A 24,491-nucleotide genomic window follows, 5' to 3' on the forward strand; every position below is an offset into this window, starting at 1 on the left:
GTCAATGGGAGACGTCACAAATATTTTTTTCATCTGCGCGGGGTTTCGCGTAATAAGCCGATGATTTTGGGGTTTGCAGGTGGGAAATCTGAAAAATTTGTACGATTTCTACTTTTTATGATTTTTCCGTTTTCTTTCCAGCTAACAAAATTTTCAGGAAAGTGTATTAATAAATAAGGAGACAAAACCTGTGCGGATTTTTTTTCATACCAACAAACCATACTTGTTAGGTCACATGAGCCAATTAACAGACAGAGTTTCTGTGTCTTTTGCTTCCCATACTTCTTCCTGTTACAGTTAGAGCTGCAGTATTTCTGGTCAGGTGATCTCTGAGACAGCACACAGACCATCACAAAATGGTGGCTCAAGGCAAGAGATGTAAAAGGGCAAGATTTACTTAAATATATATTCCAGTTTGGTAAGATTCTTTAATATGCCACTTAATATGATATAAACTATATTTTGCTTAATTGTTCATTTTGGAGGTATAGTTTTCCTTTAATTATATTCCAATGCATTTTGGCATTGTGGATAAAAGTGAATGGGCTTTTTGTTTTAACAGAACTGAAAAATGTTTGTGAAAACCACAGCATTATACCATCTGGATGAATTTGTTGTATATCGCTAGTGGTACAAATTGATTCATTGTGCTATGGCGAGGCACAGTGGGGTAAGCAGTGCAACTCTGGGTAAGGGAATGGAACTTTCCCATGGGGGAGAAAAAACATTTCTCTCAATAGCGTCGAGAATGATACATTGCTAGATTAGACATTGTTGTATGGGATGGGGGGGGGGTGATTGCAAAGTAGAAGCAAAGAGAGAGAGAAAATATACTACTGGATGAATCTTTATACGGAGATATTGTATACACAGTAAGGAGTGGAGAATTTGGAAATGGGAGGGGAGAGGAAAAGCTGGTTGTCCCATGTCTAGTTTGCCATTTGACCCAATTATTTTCTCACTGTGACAAAGAGCTACAGTATATACACATGGAAGAAAAGACAATGTACATACCCAAACCAAAAGATCATAGATACATTCCAATCTGGAAAACATTGTTTAACCAAAAACTAATTGCAGTGTGATTGCTTACATCACACTTCAAGCTTATTTTAAAGGGGAACTATCACAAAAATTTTATAGAAGCTTCAGCATACCGAAATAAGAAACTTTGTAAATACAATCGATTAAATATTCTGTACTGTTTCTGAAATGATCATGTTTATCTTCACTATTTGTCTCTCAGCATGTGTTTCTCTTCATTCTCTCTTCATGCAGCAGTTGGGTGTCAGATAATCATTGACCGTTAGATCCAATGTATCTTATAGGGGGCCTCCTTTTGACTAGAAGATGTATTAGAGCTCACTGTATTAAAATCACTTGAAATCCCATCTCTCTACATGCAGGCTTTGTGCTAAAGTGCTCTAATTCATCTGCTAGGAAGGAAAGCCCCCCTATAAGATATATTGGATCATTTATCTGACACCCAGCTGCTGCAGGAAGACAGAACGAAGAGAAACAGATGCTGAGAGAGGGATATTGAATATAAACTTGATTATTTTAGAATCAACTCAGAATTTTTAATTGATTGTATTTGGAAAGTTTCTTACTTCAGTATGAGGAAGCTTATATTAAATGTTCATTTTCGTGATAGTTCCCCTTAAATGTTAACTTCTCTTTTAAGGTAGAATGCAAGATGAAAGCCAACACATCTATCCATCTCCTCCTTATTAACTCAACCAATCTCCCACCAAAACCAGTCAGCATCTCCCTACAGTAAATAACATCATAAAACAATCATTATTTTCCCTTTCCCCAACATTTCAGTCCATCAGCATCAGCTTTCTGTCTGCTGCTTACTCACTTGCTGCTTTGTGCCATAACCACCAGTTCATTACTCCTCTTACCAATGCTAGTTGATGAACACTTACTCCATCCCCCACTCTATGATATGCCACATGTTCATTTTCCCTTTGCAGTTCCATAACAGTCAACATCTACTCATTTCCCTGCTCTTAAAGGAATTGTTCAATGTAAAAATAAAAACTGGGTAAATAGATAGCCTGTGCAAAACAAAAAATGTTTCTAATATAGTTAGTTAGCCAAAAATGTAATGTATAAAGGTCGGAGTGACTGGATGTGTAACATAATAGCCAGAACACTACTTCCTGCACTACTTCACCTTTCCTGTCCTGTAACTTCTCGCACACCCCCATTACTCATTCCAAGACACTGACTGTGAGGGTGATACACATGGACACAGGTGATTCAACATACAGAAGTGGCCTAAACATGATGGTCAGAGTAATTTAGCAACAATGAGCTCACTGCTTCTGACAACTGCATTCCCAGCTATTGCCATATCAATCAGCCTCATGTATGATCCTAGGATTTTGAAGCCAGAAAAATTAATTTTATAGCAACAGATGATAGACAATACTTTTTTTACAGCACAAAGGCAGAAGTATTGTGTGCACAGAGCTCTTTTCACTACAGTACAGTTGAATGGCGTCCAATGTGAAAAGCAGGTGCTCACCACAAATGGGTCCACTCTTCAAAAGAGCTTTTTTTTTGCCTACTCTTATAAATAGTACCTCTCTTTTCGAGTTTTCTTTTTTCTGTTAACATTTTTTTTCTCTTTCAGTTTTTAGCCTGTGTCGCTTTTTCTCTTTTTCCTTTTTTTTGTTCACTCATTCATTCTCTCCTCCTTCACTGCATTTCTACTCTTTTCTACATTAAAGAGAATTCACGTTCGTAGCAGTATAGAAGAGAAAATTGTTAAGCAAACAAGAGAGCTCACTAATGCCTGGCATCAACAGGCGTTTATCTGGCATCCAACCCCAATGCATTCAAAGGGTATTGTAAAGAAAAACTATAATGAGACAACAACAAACAGCATCTTCACAAGGTGCAGTGACAAAGTGCAGGAAACAACTTGTTGATGACATTACATGATGTCAGTCTCTCGTTCAATGCCCACATATTTCAGGGCATCAGCTTGGCTGTATCTGCAAAAGAAATGAGGCGAATAAAACACTGTCTAAACAGTCACTATGTTCCAGTGATATACATAACACACAAACCCACCAGAGCAGGGTCAGACTGGACATGGGGAGGCCCACCGTGTAACTATACTCCGGGCCCCCCCCGCGCATACGCGAACGTCTGGCCGCACGCCAGCGCGCATGCGCAAACGCATGGCTGGGCCATGAAGGCCAGGGCGCACCGGGTATTTTCCCGGTTTCCCGCCGGCCCAGTCCGACGCTGCACCAGAGAACCTGGAGGCTAGTGATGTGTGTCATTCTATCCTGCACCTTCCCAACCCAACTCAAGGCTAAAAAAAGACGTGAAGGCCCAAGCTTGACCTGATCCCCCTAGTTAACATCAGAGAAAGGGTGTGCTCCAGAAACACTATCCAACTAATAAGAAGGCTAGCTACCTGGAGCCTGTTCACAAATGAAAAGTTATTGTCGCTGTGGGTAGGCAATGATCACCCACACCCAACCCACACTCAAAATGGTGTCCATTTCTCAGCCAGAACCCACAGGTAGACATTACTGAAGACCAACATAACAGTATCACAATTCAAATGACGTATTGTCATTGACTATGAATATTTACAGCTTTTCATTTGTATGCAAAACACCAACAATTTATAACTAAGCTATAAAATACCAGCTATATAAGCTTAGAGGCTTGAAATGAAATGGTGGAAAGAATATTGCTACCCAAGGCAATGTCATGTACATCAATATATTGTACATATTATTCCATTAAACCCAGCACCCTCTTACCTGTAATCAAAGAACAATTCATCTCCTGCTTGTATGGTTCTTTTAGCAAAGATTCCAATACGATGGTCTCCATTCACCATAACCACTTGAAATGATAAGAAAAGCTGTATTTATATTTACATCACTGGCCTAGATTGCCGTCAATCTACCTGTTGCCTAAATACACCAATTAAGTATTATACTGAGCTTTCCTAAAAGGAATACCCGGACCATCCGTGTTGCACATCTCCAGTTTAAAAAGGTAAACTTTGTTTAAAATAGGACTGGCCATAAAGAGGGCATTTTTTGTTTGTTACATGGTGAGGTTGCAGAAAGCACTTGTCAATCAACGTAAACCTTTTTTCAAGTGAATCCTTCCTAATGTTTAGTATTTAAGTTAATTTCAGAAATCTTGTATGTACCTCTTGTGTACATAAAGTAAGTAAATTACATGCTTACTATGTGATATACTACCTAAACAGATTCTAGCAATTAACTGAAGCCACTGGAGTAAGCCACAGGCAGACCCTTATGTCTTTCATTTAACCACTCAACTTCAAGGGCCCTACATTTTGCAAATTGCTTCTGAGCTTTAATGTTTCCTTTCCTACCCCTGCCATAGCCTCTGAAGATCCACACTTTTAAGTATGCTTATCTAACAAACCCTTCACTCCAGCAACTTTATGTGTCAGATGTTTCTCAACTTGTTGTTAGCTCTTGTGAACAGCAGCTTCTCTCTCCTGCAGCTGCAATGCTTCTTTGTTATAATATAATAATAAATCCTTTCATAACTTGCTGGTGCTATGAATAAATGATAATATGATAAATGATAATAAGCTGAGATTAATAAATGATAATAAGCTGAGACAGAAGCATTCAAGCTTCATTATTTTGCCATAACTGACATGGGATCCTGAGTGTGAGACAATGTTTTACATACCTTTTGCACAACAATTTGGATTAACAGAGTGATTTGCAAAACGGATTTTGTTCCCTTTACGTGTAGCATCAACAACAAAGTCTAGAAAGAGAGAGAGAACATTAAAAAATAACGTATAAGAAATAAAACAGTTTTTTTTTAAAGATGTTTTTTAAAAATAAGTTATTCCCCAGTTGCTACATTATTAGAGTCTAATAGCAAACTGTAACATTTATGCAGACCCAATTCTAACTGAAAATGTGAATACATGAAAGAATCAAGTAAGCTCTTATGATGATTTAAGAAGTTCACTAGTAAGACACTAGTGCTAGAGGATTAAGGTACACAAAATAAATTATTTACCATTGTTGAGGTTAAAGAGAAAACTGGACATATATTTGTCATAAACTTTTCCTCTTCGATCTGCTTCGTCTTGAGAAATCAGCTAAAATAAAAGTAGATATGACATAAATACTGAGCAAGAAAACCTCAGCTGTATATTTTTGTCAATCTTGAGATCATCATAGTATGATACAACTAATTTGTTCATAACCCCTTTATGTTGCAAGGGATACACCTAGGGGCTCATTTACTCTTGGGAGAAAATTCACCAGCGACGGCTTCGCACCCATTGCAACACTTCGCCAGGCGAAAATTCGCTCAGACAACGCTAATTTACTAAAATGCGAAGTTTTGTCCTGGGCCTGGACGCTGGCGAATTTTTGCTAGTGTAAAGAGGTAACGTTCAATAAAATCCGCATTGTAGTGATTTTGCAGAGTAACGCCCACTCGCCAGAGCAAAAAGTTGCCTGGCGTTAGAGTGCTAATCACCGCTAGCGTCTATCTCCTCTGCTAGCAAAGTGACGCCTGCACCTGTTAGTAAACAGGCAAAGTCCCTTAAAGCGGTAACGTGGTGAATTGACACTTCGCCCTTGAGTAAATCTGCCCCCTAAAGTGAAGGTGCATACATTTCTGGGCAGCCCTGCTTTCTACCTTTCCATAACCACACAAAACACAGTTTGTACAGTATCCATATGCCTTTTTGTATGTCAGTAGATGAAAGAAACTGGAACAAAGGTGACAAAAATGTGATATTAAACAGCAGGTTGGTGAGGAAAGGAAGGAGTAATGAAATGACTATTAACCTATGCACCTAGAAGAATAACCACCTACATATATACAATTATGTCCCCCTCTCAAATTCTAAAGTTTTTAGATTTTTTTTGTCTTCTGGATCAGTTTGCAGTTAGGCAAGTTTCTACAGATCAAAAGGTTAAACTCGAAAAATGTGTGTTGGAACACAGAAAATAAATGACAGTTTTCAGCTCGCTCTTGTCAGCAACCTAAATTCTGTGATAGGGTCTGAAAACTGCAGAACGGACTGTTTTGCTCTCCCCCTCTCATGGACTCATTCATTGCATCACAGTGAAATAATGAATTTATTGTTGTATTTAAATGGACAACACCCATTTCTCAAGCCCTCCTTTTACACATCTGAAGGGAAACACCCAAAAGCGTAATCTAATGAAGCTGTTTATGTATAATAATAGGTTGCTTTAATCTTCTAGTTAAGGGTCTGGCCACACAAGCAGATTCGCGAGGCAACTTCGGGTGACGACGCACCGCATGTGCATTGCCGCAGGCGATTTTCATTTTAGCTGGCGGAGAACAGGGGGAAGGCAGTTCGGGAGATTGTCACCCTGAGAAAGAGGAGATTTGTCGATGGAGAGACTAATCTCCCCAAATCTGCTGGTGTGGCCAGACCCTTTATGGTCTAGTCTAGAGGGAACCTTCATCCAATGGAGGCATCCGAAGCAATGCACTGAGAGTGATGTACTGGTAAACAGCTTGCTCATGATACATTCTGGCCTTCAAAAGTAACACGGTTTGGGTGTATTTAATAAAAGCTCAAAGCATTTCTGTGTGCACACTGACCTCACCGCAGTACTCGGAGATGAATTCATTCTTCTGGACAGACTCTTTAATGAAGGTCCCCCACCCAGAAACATCGGACGGTGCTAACAGCAAATGCTAGAAAAGGCAGGAAGAAGTATTTTTTTTAGAGTATGTGGCAGGAATGTGTGCATAATAAACAGTTTTTAAAAGGGGTACTTCCTCTCTTCCTCCCTGTTTACGGTATAATTGGTCTATCATATAGTACAGTTTCATGTGCTGTGTGACCTTCCTTTTGTAAGCCCAGGGTGTAGCATGTGCACAGTGATAGCTGCTGTTGAGCATAAGCATTCCCTGAACCCTAGGGTGGCACCCTGTGCAATGACCCAGGCTTACGGGTGGAGAAGGGTCATACTGAAAGAAAACAAAACGTCAAAGTTCAACAGTGGCTCTGAATTAAAGGGACAGGATAAACCCTTGTTTGATATATCAGAAATGGTTTGAATATACTTTTTGTATATGCCTTTAATTAAGAAAAATCTAAGGGGTTTACTCTAAGGGGCTGATTTATCGATGTGGGATTTTACAGATATTTGAGGTTTTTGTCCCAAATCTCATGACAACATTATGAATAAACGCTCAGGTAAGTATCAGCAAGTACATACATATTGGTTACATAGAGACAAAAGTATCTGAGAGCAAAAAAGACTGCTGAACATAATCTGGACTTTGTCCAGTGATAAAGGATGTACTGCCAATTAAAACTTCACAAATAAAAACAGGTCTGGCAAAAATACTTCCCCTATTGTGAATATTCACTTTCCTTCTTAGCAAATGGGGTCATCACATACCTTCTTCAGTCCCCTCTGGATGCTACAGTTTTTGCAGGAAACCACCTTAGAATCCCAGCGCTCTGATGCACCGCATGTCAGACACAGATCTGGATCACATTCTCGTACAGCAAGGTAACATGGACACTGCTTGGTGTTACACTGAGTTTTGCACCGGCATCCTGGAAAGCGGTTCTGACCTATCAAAGAATTTTTTTTATAGACAGTTTGACAGCAAAAGGTACTATTTATGACTTAATGTGTATTATTGGTACTTTTACTCATTGCCCCAATGACCCCATTCCATTGGGCATATGAAGAAATATTCATAAACACTATTTGAACTTTCAAAAATAAATATAAATGTACTTTTTTTTTTAACACAGACATACCTCATTCCACAGACTGAAAGTAAACCATAATACTCCTTTAGGCTCGCAGTGTGATGCAACCCCTCCCTCACCTTGTTCATTGGGAAGTGATGGTTTCTGGAACATGAAGGGGCATATTTATCAGAGTGAAGTTAGAGATAGTCACAATCCTCTAGAGTGAAATTCCGCCACTCTCCATTCATTTGTATGGGATTTTTAAAAGAGTATTTATCATAAATGAATGGAGAGTGGCGGAATTTCACTCTAGTGAACTGTGGCGATCTCTAACTTCAATCTTAGATTAAATATACCCCGAAGTCCCTCTGCTTTCAATAATGGGTGATTCTCTGGAAAACAGAGGGACTTCAAGAATCTATCACTTCAGAATGGAACAAGGTGAGGGAGAGGTTGCATGACACTGTGAGCCTAACGGTGTTTGAAAATGGTTCATACAAGTCATGTTTCCTTTCAATCTGTGGATTTTTTTTTCTCAAAAGACCAGCAGAATGAGATCATGTTAAAAAAGGGTGATGGTAGTTATATTTTCCCTTTAAATAAGGTGTTCCGTTTTGGAAAACATCAGAAAAAAATCATAAAATTGAACAATAAAAGGTCAAGAAAGAACATGACCTAATCAAAGAAAGACTTCAAGTCTTTAGGAAGACAGGCTGTTTCGTCCATCATAACTGGTAGTCTCCTACTTACAATCTGGGTTGCACTGGCAGAACTTTTCACAGAAGTTTTGAGTCATGATGCAGGGGCATGTACTGTCACATGGGTGATCCGGGTGGTCACAAGGCTGGTAATTGTACACTTGATTTGCAGAATTATCTGATGAGTGGCAGAATGAGTTTTACAATTAGAAATGCAGAAGCCATGGTTTCCAATGTATTCTCGTAACAATTTCATATCAGTTCAAACCCCCTTAAAATGTAAATGAGACATTGAACAGGATAGTTTATACGGTAAGTAAAAACGTTTTACCCTTCATTAGAAATTCACTCTTTCAGAATAATTATTAAATATCCTGACCTATGTAATATGCTACCATTGTGTTATAGTTGAATCCTCAACCCGAGAGTATGACTTCTATGTATCTTGTCTAAATTTAAACAAGGGACCCAACTCAACTCAAAAATGTACTTGCTCTTCCTGATTTTGTCTCCTCTACCTTATAGATTATAATATCTTACAACAGAGACCCAATTCCTATAGTTTGCCCCTGTGATGAAGGGGAGTGTATTTCCATTTTCCCAAAAATTGTTTAGTACTGTGCAGTGTAGCGGCTATTATTTGGGTAAGACTGTAATTTCTATTTTATTAAAGTTGGATCACTTCTCATTGTGTTCTCACCTCTACATGATAATTTATTTTTATAGGACTCTGGTTTATATAGGATATCTGGGTAACAACTCTAATCTCATGTAAGGCTTTTTTTTTTGGCCATTTTTGATTTTCTGATTGTGCTCCCACTAGTAATCTAAAACAATTTGAATAGTTGATTGGCTTGATCCTAGTGTAGGAATGAATAACTGTCAGATATAGGTGAGCCTATATTGTAACCCGCTTGCCTATTCAGCTTGCCTATACAGTCTTGGGCTTCTGTGCAGATTTTATCGTTCTTGTCTTCTTCAGAGATTCATTGAATGAACCATACAGAATATTAGTAAAAAACCTTTTCTCCCAAAAATAGATTTAGTATCACCTGAGTATTGCCAATCTGAATCTGATGGACTGTTCTAAATTAATAACTCTTGCTCAGACTGCTGATCAGTGAATATATTCACCTGTATCTGTAAGATGAAGTGACTTTACAGACCACAATGTTTCCTCTAAATCCTTGGCTCTACACATCCCAAATATTTATTATATACATTTCCCATATAATGATGGTAGATGTTGCAGCATACAATATATACACAAAACAATGTGAGCGCGTATGTGTGTGTATAATTACGTGTGTGTATATAAAATGATTCCTGCTGTGATTTACAAGCTGTATCAAGTACATGATTATTCCCATTGCTTGAAATATACACTGTTGTACATGGCTAAAAGTGTCACAAATTTCTGCCAGATGCTGTCTAAAAAGCATCACTGCTAAATTCAAGCCATTCAGCACAAAAACTAGAGAGGTTTTTATGGGTCATCAGAGGCCAACAAACTTAACATCAACGTGTGCAATGTGAAGTGTTGGATGGAGTGGTGCAACTGTCACTGACATTGGATTTTACTGCCATATACACCATGCTGGAAGTGAACTGGTGTCCTCTTGAGTGATAAATCGCATTTCACTGTGTGAATTCAGCAGATTACAGAACACTACCTGCTTGAATGCTTAGGGGCAAATTTACTAAACGGCGAAGTCATTTCGGAACTTCGCTGATTTACCAACGGTCGCCGGCATAACTTCACTAGCGAAGAAGTTAGGCTCTAGCGATACTTCGCTCCCTAACGCCAGGCGAATTTGCGCTCTGACGAATGGACTTAACTACGCAAATTCACTAAGATGCAGATTTTACTGAACGTTACCTCTTGCACCAGACTTGCCTTTGCCACCTCAGACCAGGCGTTCAATAGAGTAGATAGGACTTCCTCAAAAAATAGTTAAAAAAAACCCCCAAAAAAACCGCTAGCTTTCTCCCTACCTTTAACATATGGCACATAAACTATACACTGCGCTCATATGTAGGCAATATAACAACTCTATTTTCTTTTATTAAGGTTTCCCGGGCTTGTGTAGTGTAATGTATTTGCTGCAACATACGGTATACGTCCATTGAACTTTAGCTTATCGTCGAATGCAAATTAAGCAACACTAGCACAACTTCACTTTGCTTGGTGCAGTAACGCTAGCGCAACTTCGCCAGCATTCGGTGCCCTGGACGCAACTTCAGATTTTAGTGAATTAGCATTGTCCTGGCGGATCTACGCCTGGCAAAGTATTGCGCTGTGAGCGAAGCCGTCGCTGGCAAATTTCCGGAGGTTAGTAAATTTGCCCCTTAATGTCAACTGAAAAGTTTGGTGGAGGAGGAATAATGATTTGAAGCTGTTGGAAAAACTTGAATGGCATGCACAGAGCTCTGACCTCAACTCAACTAGAGACATGTGGAATGAATTAGAATGTGGATTGCGAGTCAGGCCTGATCCCCAACATCAGTGCCCATCCTCACAAATGCTCTTGTGAAATCCCACTTACAATGCTCCATCAGGGAACTTTAGGGAGGGAGGACCGGATTCATATTAACATTCTTGGTTTGGGAATGAGATGTGGTACAGGCAGATGTCTTAGAACTTTACCTTAAGCCATATGATGTTTTAATTAAACCAAGGTACAGCATGAATGTAAAGCTGTATCCAAGAACAGAGGATCTAACTGCTGCAGCATTCCCCAAACCATCTTAAACATACAGCTTTGGCTTAAGAATTCACCACTTTGTTCACTCTTTACACTTTCTGGGTGACATTTCCAGAGGCTTGACCCAATCTCACAAAAAATGAGAGCCTACTGACAAGAATACATAGTATATTAATCTCTTTCCCTCTCTAGTAAACTATATATTGCCCATTTGGTTTTGCAGCAGGTCCTGTAGTAAACTCAACAATTATACTAACATCATTTGATTCCAGGAATCTTGCTATTACCATCCAACCAAATGGTACTGAAGCTCCAATTATCTGATTTAGTTACATATCAAGTATAATTCAGTAGGGGGTCTTCTGGATCTAGTTATCAGCTGCACTTATTGCACATACAGTATCTGCCTCCCCTTTTCTTCTAACTAACAGCATTCGGTGCATACAAGATCTACTGACCATCTAAAATCTCACCTTTTTTTAACTGTATTTTTCTGCAGTGAGCTGCCCATAATCTACAGGGGAAAGGAAAGGATGTTACAATAGCATCCAATACATTTTTGATATGATCAAATTTTACTTTTTTGATTTATTCATAATTCTCCCTACCTTTCAGACAGATTAAAAATTGATTTGCGTTGCCACAAGCTAGATACTTTGAAATAATTTAAATAACCATCTACAGTTGCTCACTGGCTATTGTAGGACTGGCAGTGTACAGGCAGTTGGACATAAGAGAAATGTTAATGGGAGGAAAATTAATTTTAATAGGAAAAATGTTAGTTTTCCTATTTCCTTCTTTATATGTGCCACAAATAGGTTCAAAATTAGCAAACACTCACCCAAACTCTGTTGCATTACCCCCTTTAAATATTGTCAAACTGCCAGTTATTAAATTTGTGCCATGGATTATATAATAATTTGGCTGCCTAACTCTTTCATAATCACAAACATGACACTGACACTGCTACGCAAAACTTTGAGGCAATATTTTAATGCCATAATTGTACCTGTGCTTCCGTTTCTTTTTTTGTGCAGTGCTCATTAGCTCCTTTGCTGGTATCTTTAAGAGCAGTGGATCCATCATAGCAAACTGGAAAACCTTTGAGAAATCCCCCAAAAAAAATCAGAGAAAAAGCTAATGAGAGATGCATGGTGCAACCTCATCACACAGGGCACTTTCTGCTTGCTTATGCCTAGTACAGGTGTGGGATCCATTATCTGGAAATCTAGAAAGCTCCCAATTATGGGAAGGCCATCTCTAATGGAGTACATTTTAATCAAATAATTAAAATTTTTAAAAATGATTGCCTTTTTCTCTGTAATAATATGAATACTTTGCAGATGATCTCAACGAAGAGATAATTAAACCTTATTGAAGGCAAAATAATTCTATTGGGATTATTTAATGCTTTATTCAGATTTTTTCATTTTTTACACAGATTATTTAATATGTAAAATATATTTTTATCTGAATTTTCAACTAGCACATAAGGGTCCAACTGAGATCCATATATTGGATTAATTTGTTTTGTTTGGCCACTACATCCTAACTTCAGAACAAGAGGACATTTGTATACCAACTACTTGTTTGTGCTTTATGGAACTTGAAGATTTGTTTATCTGGCAACTAATTCAGATTATTTGTTAAGTAATTAAGTTAAACGGTCTGTAAATAACTACTGTAATGAGTTCTATATACAGTATGCTGGCCAATAACAAATACGTTTTTACAGATTTATAACCCAGAGCAATAATTCCCACTAACCTGCTTGCATGTCTTGGTGCCCATTAGACGAGCAATGGAACAGAAGTTGTTGAAGTAAGTTCCATGGAAGACCCTAAAGAGTGACTCCTCGGCTCCGGTCCATTTCACTGGCTCACTAGGCTCAGATACATCTGGAAGCTCCACACTCAGGCTTCCCTGCCTTTGCTTGGTAGGGGTTTGGCACCGTGAATTTGCTTCTGCAATATCAGGAAAATCAATTGTAAAAGTGCAGTTTAAAAAAGATCAAACATAGTTACTGATTTAGTGAGACTGGTTTAAAGGTATAGACAGTAAAGACAAACTGATTTTTCCATATGTATAACATGAAAAGAAGAAGAAGCCTAGTAACTTGTTTAAAATTTGCAGCTGCAAGTGCAGTTAATCTTTTACTCTTCTATTGATAAATGAAAGAAGTACTTTTCTAACATTTCATCTCACCAGAGAGACAAACCAAGGATACAATCTATCCACAGCCTTGTTTGCTGTGGAACCAAGATGCATATACAGGAAGATTCAGAAACTGTGGACCAGGTAGAAGCAAAGAAGGAGGGTATTGCCATGTATTCATATTGCTGATACACAGCATACATTATACACCATAAACCAACAGAAATACCAGAGCAACATTCTATTAAACTGAAGACTTTACCAGGGAACATACTTGGTATGCCAAACCTAATGTTGGATTCACCAAGTGTAAATAACTTCAGTATTACCTATACTATTTTGATACCCAGAAACTGTCTAGAATACTTGGCCAAACCACAAACACTGTTACTTTCCAATACAAAACAAACTCTAACCGAATATTTTGAGGATCAGAATAATTTTGTTTATGTGACATATAGATTATACATTCTGGAAGCAATAAGGATGGATAAATAGATACTACAGGTATAAGGATAACCTTAAATCTATTTCCCCCTTCTTAGCCTGATTTTAGCATGCACCCCCACTCTTCTTTAAGACAAACTGTGCAAGAACAGTTTTTATAAAACTGTAATGAGAAGTATTCATCTATTTGGAGATCTCCTGTTCAAAATGAGCATCTGATATCTTGAATATATCCATCTCAAACACAGACTCAACCTGATTTATTATCAGCTGTTATGTTTTAATAAAAAAAAAAATATGTAGGTTCTCTGGCTACTGAGAAATTAAAGCAGGCCCTGGAAAGTCCCAGTAAAAGTGAGCACTATTTATTACACTGCAAAATGCTTTTAGTACAACATACCAGCAGGTCATAGCTAAACTGTCCCTGTGCAGTAAACTCTATGATCCATTTTTGTCAGTAAATATCTTACATGTGTTAAGATGGGTAACTGGTATTTAAATGTATAACTCTTAATTACAGTCTAAATCCAGCACAAATTTGTTCCTGGCAATGGTAGTTATTCTGAGAAGATTAGTTGAATATCTATACTTGGATACCTAACAATTTGGATCTGCACTTCTTACTGGTAAGGGGTCTTCCTTTGTTCTTTTATCTTGTGTTTCCTTTTATTTTCCTGTTGTATCACAATCTATGTCTCATATATACTATTCCGATTTAAGAGTCCCTCTTAACTGCATCTGCTTACTTTCACGGACACTTTTCATCAAAATAAAAATAATAAAAAATATTCTGCAAACCAGGTTCTGTACACACATGCAACATTATACTGGTTTCTACATTAGGTTAAGCTTTTCATTACCTGAAGAGCTAGAAGCACAGTCATTGCCAGTGTCTCTATCACTGTCCCCCTCTCTAGATTCCATAACAGCAGAGTTTGATGTACTTGAGTCAGAGGCAGCAAGGGCTGAGGTTTTCCGGCGACGTCTCCCCAAGCATTTGGACCTGGGATTGTTCGTCATGGCATATTCTTTAGCTCCTTCCTAGACATGAAAAAGAAGGATGAATGCATTTGGTAGAACCCACAATTCAATTCATTTACAGAACAGGCAAACAAAATCTTGTATAGATTAAGGACGTGAGTTTTCAAATGAATTTCTTTATTCTGCCATGTGATTTAAAACACTTTCTTATGATGCTGTGGGATTTATATTTATCAATGTTAAGTAGTGACAGCATTTCTTGCGGTGGCACCATGATGGGGAAATTGCTAGGAGAGAGCCAGGAGGTATACAAGCAGACAGAACAATTCTGTCATACATAACACCTGCAGGAGGCAGCCCACTACAAGCTTAATGCTTCTACTCCCAGGCAAAGCACTGCTTTACTACATTGACAATGTCATGTAAAGAGACATCAATCAATAAACTTCTCCTGTGTCAGAGAAGCAGGTTGCTTTCTTAGTAAAGTGTTGAAGGGGTTAATGTTTTTAATGAGATCTGGCTTCGGTTATTTTAAATGGTGACATGAACATACTGATACACTGCTTTTGAGGAAGTGGTTGTGACCACGAAACGCGCCAAGCGTGTAGATAATGGTGCGCTTCATATTTTTTTTAATATTTTCCAATAAAAGGATGTTTTTAACCCGGCTGGTGCTCTGTGGATGTTAATAATTTGTTTGGATCTATCACGCTTCAGGGGCGATACCACGTGGTAGCACAGAGGAACATCCCCGATGGATCAGTGAGTGCTCCCTTTCTTCTGCTCACATTGTATGTGCTTCCTTTGTAAAGAACAGCCAAACAGTTTTGGAGACTATCTTCACTCACCTCAGTCCCAAAACATTAATCTGAAGTTGTTTTGTGGCCAGAAATACCATATCCTTATAATGGTAAACAAATACTCAAATCATAATTTATAAAATGTTAGATTACAAAGTAATGACTGGTGATTTTAAGCCCACTATAAGCTCCGAATGCCCCCTTAAATAGCCTATATCATGACCTGCTGCTGCATTCAAATATAAATTTAACTTTACTGCTTTAAAATACGTTTCAAAAAGTATATAATTTACATAAAAGATGTACAGATACTGTATTTACCACAAACACAAAATATCTATCACTCTTTGAATGGTCAACCTACCAGCAACAAAAAGCAATGAATTCCACATGGCTCAGTCTCAATCTTTATTTCTCGACTCCTTCTCCTGTAACCATTAGGACTTGCATGGAAAGCTGTAAAGGAAAAATCTTTTATAGTAAACATAAATATTACAGAACAGACAGTTGAAATGTGTTTATTCTATAAGAGTAGAGAGCAAAAGGCAGATTTAATAATACAGGTAGTGGTCATTCAAATCCAAATTCTCTGTGGCAGAGAACAGTCATTGCTGTGTAGTGGAAGGCGGTGAGAGCACTACATGGCTACTTCACAAGTCAACTGTTAGAATATACAGACGGTTTGCAATCATTTTAACTACCAGTTCCTGGCAGAGAGAATAAATACTTAAATGCTAGAAGTTTCAGCCACAGGGTATGCTACAGCAGTGAGTCATTGATTGATTTCAGGAAAGAGATCTCTATATCATCAGCATAATTGTGACAGGGGAAGGTTGTGATTAGCTCACAAAAAGAGAGAATATAAAGAGAAGAGCACCTTTGGTTATACAAATGTGAATGGGTTGAGAAATGTAGACTCTTTAGCCTGAAAAAAACAGTGTTTTATGAGCAATTTTTATTAAGATGCAGGAATATTGTTGTTGTTGTTATTGTAGTTGTTGAAGTTGTAGTCAAGATAGTCAGGGTTAGAGAAGGAACTTGCAGAGTTGAGTCATACATTTATTACAGATGCCAAAGATGGCTGGATTCAGCATTCTTCACAATAATCTTTTAGTGGTAGGAGACTGTGTCATGTTATGTGAGAATAGCAATGAGATTAAATGGTAGTAAGAGAGTGGGAAATTGAATCCCTGGTCTGCAGTGTTAGGTGATGACTAAGTCAAGGAAGTGTAGTAACAGTGACTTGAGGCCCAAGGAAAACTTGGATCATCAATATGGCAATTCAAGTCACCCATGAGGAAAGCAAGGCTGTATGAGGACAGAGAGAATGCAAAACATGTACATTATGTACAGTATGTCCCTCAAAATAGGAGACTTATGATAAGAGGTGGAATAGAAAGGGTTTATAATTTGCAGGATCCAGAAAGGAGACCAAATACTCCAACTATGGGAAGTGTGGATGAAGGAAAGGCCCTTATAAGATAAAAGCTTCAAGAGCTGGGCCTGATTGATGTAGCCATATAATAGGACGTATAATTCAATTCCCTTGCCACAGATACAAGCATAAGTGTCAACAGGGGCAAATAAATCCAAAGCTCTCTCTAAAAAAACAATACATAAACATAAACTTCTGATCAGTCAATGAAATTGGTGCATAATGTCAGCTATATCAGGGTTTTGCATTATTTTATTAGTATTATCACTGTTAAACAGTGTCACGCAAAGTATTCTACAAAATGAGAGAACTTTCAGCAGTTTGATTCTGACTCACGAATAAATTTATAGAAACCGATTTGGATTAGAAGACTGCAATGGTACATATTTTTCTGATGTCTTCATAAATAAAGGTCCTTAAAATGTTTCCTTTACAACTTTTACATTCTGCTCAAGCTTGGTTGATGCTACACACGGCCCTTCAAAAACATTACTATTATTCAACTTACGGTGTAGAAAGCAGTCATACTTAAAACAGCGGCGACAAAAGAGGGTGTGGAAGGAGTGAAGAGACTGCTCCTTTTGCACAGATTTGGCACATGGTCCATCAATATTAGGTGTACACTGGGGAGGCAAAGCATGGGGATCATATGCTTCTGTCAGTTCTTTGTACCTTGGAAAATAAAAAGATGCAAATAATTTTCTAGACAACCCAATCTGCCTTTTAAAAAGTTAAATTCTTCCTTTAATTTAAAAAAAAGTAATACATTGTGAGCAAAACATAAATCTCTTAGTTTGTTATTAATCTTTATTTCTAGGTGTGTGTTCAAAATAACGATCTTCTTAAGAATAGTACCGTTTTTTCACTTCATCTGGAAAGCCTCTCTCTGGAAACACAGCTGATATTGCACTGAAGATCAGGTTGTTCGGCAAAAGGCTTCTACAGACGCTCTTGCTACCTGAAACATATCACATAAAGAATATAAAAAAACTAGGAGGAATTATTTTTTTCCCTATATAGCCACAACTAAGATCCTAATTTTCACTGATCCTGTTTATAATACTTGCCATTATCCCTATTTTTGTAATACACAAAGAGAACAAACATGAAAAAGCAAGTTTAAGGGTCATTTCACACGATTCGGGGAGATAAGTCTCCTCTTCTTCGGGCACCTAATCTCCCAGAACTGCCTTCTTGCCGGCTATAATGAAAATCGCCAGCGGGGTGGCACTTGGAGTGCTTCATTTTCCGAAGTCGCTCGCAGTTGTCTCACGAGGAAAGTTCGGGCGATCGCTCCGATTGCCATCACGCCGACGATTTTCATTCTAGCTGTTAGGAAGTCAGCGAAGGCAGTTTGGGGAGATTAGTTGCCCTGAAGAAAAGGAGATTTGTCGCTGGGCCTGTGTGTCTCGAATCTGCCTGTGTGTCTCTGCCCTAAAGAAAAACTAAAACTTAGGGGCAGATTTATCAAAGGTCGAGGTGAATTTTCGAATTTAACAAATTTGAATTTTGAGTTATTTTTTGTGTACTTTAACTAGGGAACAGTCCAAAATGGCTGTTTTACCCTATGGGGGACCTCTTAGAACCTATTTGGAGTCATTTATTGGACTCCAAATAATCAACGTTTTTTTTTGGGAAAAACTTTTATTTCGAATTAGATCAAATGCGTACCTATTCGATCGAAACCGGAACTATTCAGGCAAAAAAAACCTTCGACTTAATTTCGGTTTGTCTTTTTGAATTCGAATTTCGAAGTTTTTCAAATTCGACCTTTGATAAATCTGCCCCTTAAAGAAGTAGGGTAGAAATTCACCAAGCCTGAATTCAGTAAGGCTGTGTAACGGTTTGATTCTTATTTATTTTGAAAATGTTTTATTTGATTTTCATATTAAACAAGTAATAACATTATGACAGCAAATATTATGCAGATGAAGAAAGACGTATTCAATATGATGGCATAGTGAGATTGAAAACGGAATACAATTTTAAGAGACTGACAACAATAAATTGAAAATAACAAAAATGAACTAAGCCAGTGGAAGTAAACATATTGAAAGAAAGAAAAATGTCCATTCGTTGACTGGAATGTCTGAACGCGTAACTTACAAATGAAGAAACCGTCCTATTTGTTTACCTGAATTAGAATTACTGTAAGCACCCTACAGTGATTAGTGCAGGCCACTGTATAGAAGCATTACATTCCATTCAGAACAGGAGGTGGGAGGAGCTGAGCAGCACTATGCAATTATTTGGAAAGGCAAGGACCACCTTTTGATGCAAGGATCACCTTTTGATGCAAGGACCACCTTGTGATGCAAGGACCACCTTTTATTGCAAGTACCTTAAAAGGGTGGTTCACCTTCCAAACACTTTTTCAGTTCAGTTGTTTTCAGATTGTTCTCTTGAAATAAAAACTTTTTTCAATCACTTTCCATTTTTTACTGTTTTTTCAAAATCTAAGTTTAAAGTTAAATGTTCCGGTCTCTGGTGTTTCAGTCTGGCAACTCAGTAATTCAAGCGCAGAAACTGTTAAAATTTTGCAACATTTAGGGGCACATTTACTAAGTTCGAGTGAAGGATTAAAAAAATACTTAGAATTTTGAAGGTTACTTCGACCTTCGAATTAAACGATTCGAACTAAAAATCGTTTGACTATTCGACCATTCCATAGTCGAAGTACTGTCTCTTTAAAAAAAACTTCGACCACCTACTTCGCCACCTAAAACCTACCGTGCATCAATGTTAGCCTATGGGGAAGGTCACCATAGGCTTTCCTAGCTTTTTTTGATCAAAGTAAAATCGTTCGATCGATGGATTAAAATCCTTTGAATCGTTCGATTCAAAGGATTTAATCGTTCGATCAAACGAATAGCGCTAAATCCTTCGACTTCAATATTCGAAGTCGAAGCATTTAACTTTGAGGGTCGAATATTGAGGGTTAATTAACATTAGTAAATGTGCCCCTTAGACTATACAATTCTCAGCAGCATCTCTGGAATTTTAGCAGCTATTGTATCGATTCTAACAGCTGCCTTTAATTGAAACCCAGGGATTTTGCTCAGCAGGGACAAAAAGAAGAAATGTATCAACTAAATGTTGATTTAGAATTTAGAACAGTTTAGCGCGTCGGCGACCACCCCTCCTCCTGGTTTTGAAGGTGAAAAATTTAACTTTACACTTTAATATAGAAAAAAAGGTCACACATAGAAAATAGAAAGTAATTGGAAAAAGTATTTATTTCTGGCAGACTATTTGAAACCAACTGAACTGAAAAAAGGGTTGGAACAACCAGATTTTTTACAGTACCTTTTGGTAAAATCCTTGAATAGGTCCCTTATTATGACAGAAATGATCTGCTGCTTCAAGTATTCAATCTAAAGAAATATTTCTCCTTCAAATTCTCAAAAGGTAAAATTATGAAAATTCTATAGAAACTTGACAGGTTTTATCTGTTGAATTTTTGAGATTAATCTAGCAACAAAATTCCAGTTAGAAAACCAATAATTTTGGAAAAATTTGAGTTAGCAAAAAAAGACCAACAACACCGGAAATTTCATTAACAAAAAGTGTTATTGTATGCATATACACAAAATGTAGCCCTTCAAATGGCTGGATACCAGCAACATTCATTTAAAAATAAGCACAGATATGAGCATCTTCACACTATTATATTAACAGAGAATTTTAGATGTTTACGAGATATAAAATAAGTTATTTGTGTATTGAATGTTGCTGGTATCCCAATGCCAATGCAAAGTCTTGAAGGTGCTGGTTTTTTGTTCTATTTTATTTATTTATGGCAGGGGTCCCCAACATTTTTGACACGTGAGCCACATTTAAATCTAAAAAAGAGTTGGAGAGCAACACAAGCATGAAAAAGTCCATGGGGATGTCAAATAAGGGCTGTTACTGGATGTTTGGTAGCCCCTATGTGGACTGGCAGCCTACAGGAGGTTCTGTTTGGCAGAACACCTGTTTTTTATGCAACCAAAACTTGCCTCCATTCAAAAATAAAAGCACCTGCTTTGAGGCCACTGGGAGCAACATCCAAGGGGTTGGTGAGCAACATGTTGCTCTCGAGCTACTGGTTGGGGACCACTGATTTATGGGATTTCCGTGCACAGGGGCAGCTACAAGGTAGCTAAATGAAAGGTGGTGCTGTCCAAGAACATATATATATTATATATATATATATAGTGAATAAAGTACCCCCTCTTGTAAAATATAAGGATATTATAAGTTACAGAGGAGTTTCATGACCATATAAAAACACGAGGCTGAAGGCCGAGTGTTTTTATACAGGTCATGGAACTCAGAAGTAACTTCTAATACCCTCATATTTTACAACTGGGGGTACTTTATTTATTATAATACACAAGTTTCAATGAGTCATGTGACAGAAATGACATCAGAACTCACCGTTCATAACGGATTACATCAGAACTCACAGTTTATACGGATATAATTTACAAGATATTCATGGCTTATGTGTATTATATATATATATATATATATATATATATATATATATATATACGTATAAAATTATTCATTGTGTAATCAATGTAAGCAATTACAAAGTAAAGATTACAGTTAAAAGAGAATCTTGCTAAAAATACAACAGGTTTGATTTAAATCAAATATCCTACATGGGTCCATTGCTTTCACTTATCCACTCACCCTCTTCAGCAATGCGTTTCCTCTTCCGGGTCATGGGACCCTCTCCCTTTACTTCCTCTCCTGTTCCTTCAGTATGGTGACTTAGCCCTTTCTCCTCTTCCTCTGTGTACTGAAGTAGAGCTTCCATAAGTTCTATGAATGAAGCATCATCCAGCATACCATAACCTGCACACAAGGACATAAGCCGAGTTTATTATTATTAAAAAGTTGAAAGGTTATCTTATAATCAAATAACCAATAAACTGCTGAGGACAGTTGCCCTATGACAAAGAAGACAAATCTCTCTGTCTGAGTTTTCTGAAGCCATCATCATAGTCGTGGAGGCAGAGATAATACCCGATAGACAAGGTTTAGGTCAGGTTTCTGCACTGCCTTTAAGCTCAGTGTGACTGCAGTAGAAATCAAGAAGGAGGTTTGTTGGGCTTCTCTCTGATCCTTGCCTTTGGATACCATCCCTTCCAGCTTTAAAACAGTCAAAGGATAGTGAGATAGGTTGCAGATAAAGCTGTTGTGGGTCCGGGTAAAAACAGATTAAAAATAGGGGCTGTGGGTCCACCAGGTCCGGACTGAAAATTAAAATAGGCCCTGCCATTTCAGGTACACAGGGGCCCAGACAGAGGCCCAAACAAACCCCACCAGCCCACAAAATACTGACTGTCTATGGCACCTTATAGCAGCCCCTCCTGTGCCAGAACCCACATATTGTCAGTCCGGGCCTGGGGTCCACCCAATTACACCCAAAATGAAGTCACCCATTAACATAAACACATACTGGAGGAAGCAGAAGTGCTTGCATTTGCACAGGTATAGGAGGAGAGGTTGTTGTAGTGCTAGTAATGTCAGAGGTAAGCTTGGATATCAGGAAAGATTGTTAAAGAGAGTCTAAACCTGTGTGTTCAGGATCTTATAAGTTACATTTTTTTATGTAAATGTAATTTTTTATGTAAAATCCAGCCATGTTTTTCAAGTTATACTACTAATATATATTCTTTGGGTTTGACTTATGCTGCATCAGTCGAAGCTATCATATGCTTTTCAGAAAACGTAGGTCATAATTGTGCTAAAACTTTAAGTATTTTTATCATAAAATACTGTCTTTGCATTGCCAAACGGTATGTCAATGACACAAGTCCAATTTAATTTCTCTGCATTGAGTCTGATTTAGTTTTACCTCTTCTCTACTTAAACACACTAGGCTGTCATCAATAGTTTTAAACAGTCCACTGCACAATGAAAAAAAATCGGATTGGTTGCTATGGGTAGCTACACTATTAGTTAGTAAATCAGCCCCTAAATTGTCATTGCATGCCTCAGTGCTAGTGATATATCTGTTTCTGAAAGTATAATATTTTCTTTTCCTTGCGTAATCATCACTTGGTCCAACTTCCTAAATAAAAAAGTTAATTTACCTGTTTTGATGGTACTGTTTCGTCCCAAAGAGAAGGACTGGCCAAACCTGAATAACCGCTCACGGTCATGTAATCGAGGGCTTGATAACACAGTTGATTTCAAGTCTAATTCTGAAAATTGTAAAACATTGCTTTTATTAGTACTAATATTTACAGAATTATTTTAATTCAACCTTATATACACAGGTAAAGTACCTCTCCACAAATCAATAATCAAAACACGGAACACATAATTTCATATCTAGAAAAGCTACGGGCGATGTGTAATAGAATAGAAGTTGTTCATAAAAGGGACACTAAGGGGCATATTTATCAAAGGTCAAATTTTGAATTGAAAAAATTTCAAATTTGAATTCAAAAAGACCAAATTAAGACAAAGTTTTTTTTGGTTGAATAGGTCAGTTTTTGATTGAATAGGTCCGTATTTGGTCGAATTCGAATTGAAGGAATAGCACATTCGATCGAATTCGATTAGAAGTTTTTCCCATAAAAAACATAGATTTTTCAAAGTCCACCAATTGACTCCATATAGGTTATAGGAGGTCTCCCATAGGCTAAAACAGCAATTTTGGTTTTAGATGGCGAATGGTCGAAGTCGAATTTTTAAATAGACAATACATGATACATTTCGATATTCAAATTTTTTTTTAAATTCAAATCGAATTTGGACTATTTCCTAGTCGAAGTACACAAAAAGTAGCTCGAAATTCGAATCTTTTTCATTCGAAAATTCACCTCGACCTTTGATAAATCTGTCCCTAAATTGATTGTCTAAATAACAAAGCTTATCGGGAAACCCTTTACATTTTTCATGTAAAGCTAAGAAGGGAGAAAGGTAACATGACAAAAATATACTGGCCGTGCAGGGAGCAATTTTTCATAATCACAAGATGGCTATAACCCTGGGCTGGCAAATTTGATGGGTCACATGTTTTGTTTTTGCCATTTCTTTCTGTGTTCCTATCAGGAGTGAATATATTAAGAGCCCCCTGGTGTAATAAACTGTTTTCCCTGGACCGGTGCTCCTGTTCAAAAATGCACCAGCCCGGGAATATTTTTAAGCACTGCCATCTTTTTATTACAGGAATGGGACCTGTTATCCAGAATGCTTGGGACCCAGGGGTTTTCTGATAATGGATCTTTCCATAATTTGGATCTTCATAACTTAAGTCTACTAGAAAATCATTTACACATTTGTTAAACTGAACAGGCTGGTTTTGCTTCCAATCAGGATTAATTATATCTTAGTTGTACAAATGTACAAATTACAGAGAAAAAGAAAATAATTTTTAAAAATGTGGATTATTTGAATAAGATGGAGCCTTTGGGAGATGGCCTTTCCGTAATTCTGAGCTTTCTAGATAATGGGTTTCAGGATAACAGATCCCATACCTTTATTTCTCGGCTCAGTTGGAGCTATCTCGGTTTACACATGCTCTGT

At 37.7% G+C, this 24,491-nt stretch overlaps 1 protein-coding gene across 5 annotated transcripts in view; it reads right to left on the reverse strand.

The window, feature by feature from the left end:
* Nucleotides 1–1,588: 1,588 nt before the first annotated feature.
* ezh1.S (enhancer of zeste 1 polycomb repressive complex 2 subunit S homeolog) overlaps nt 1,589–24,491 on the reverse strand; it is a 33,714-nt gene continuing 10,811 nt past the window's right edge. For all 5 annotated transcript variants that reach the window (XM_041578380.1, XM_041578379.1, XM_041578381.1 and 2 more), the window contains 16 exons: nt 23,051–23,161; nt 21,642–21,806; nt 17,817–17,919; nt 17,470–17,633; nt 15,891–15,982; nt 14,606–14,786; nt 12,912–13,108; nt 12,154–12,245; nt 11,618–11,658; nt 8,492–8,617; nt 7,437–7,615; nt 6,628–6,723; nt 5,056–5,137; nt 4,714–4,794; nt 3,795–3,879; nt 1,589–3,008 (listed from right to left, as the gene is read on the reverse strand). In XM_041578380.1, the coding sequence (XP_041434314.1) occupies nt 2,948–3,008; nt 3,795–3,879; nt 4,714–4,794; nt 5,056–5,137; nt 6,628–6,723; nt 7,437–7,615; nt 8,492–8,617; nt 11,618–11,658; nt 12,154–12,245; nt 12,912–13,108; nt 14,606–14,786; nt 15,891–15,982; nt 17,470–17,633; nt 17,817–17,919; nt 21,642–21,806; nt 23,051–23,161 (1,856 nt within the window). In that variant the 3' untranslated portion in view covers nt 1,589–2,947. The remainder of the gene's footprint in view (nt 3,009–3,794; nt 3,880–4,713; nt 4,795–5,055; nt 5,138–6,627; nt 6,724–7,436; nt 7,616–8,491; nt 8,618–11,617; nt 11,659–12,153; nt 12,246–12,911; nt 13,109–14,605; nt 14,787–15,890; nt 15,983–17,469; nt 17,634–17,816; nt 17,920–21,641; nt 21,807–23,050; nt 23,162–24,491) is intronic.

This window comes from Xenopus laevis, chromosome 9_10S (genome assembly GCF_017654675.1).
Source record: "Xenopus laevis strain J_2021 chromosome 9_10S, Xenopus_laevis_v10.1, whole genome shotgun sequence".
Taxonomy (NCBI): Eukaryota; Metazoa; Chordata; class Amphibia; order Anura; family Pipidae; genus Xenopus; species Xenopus laevis.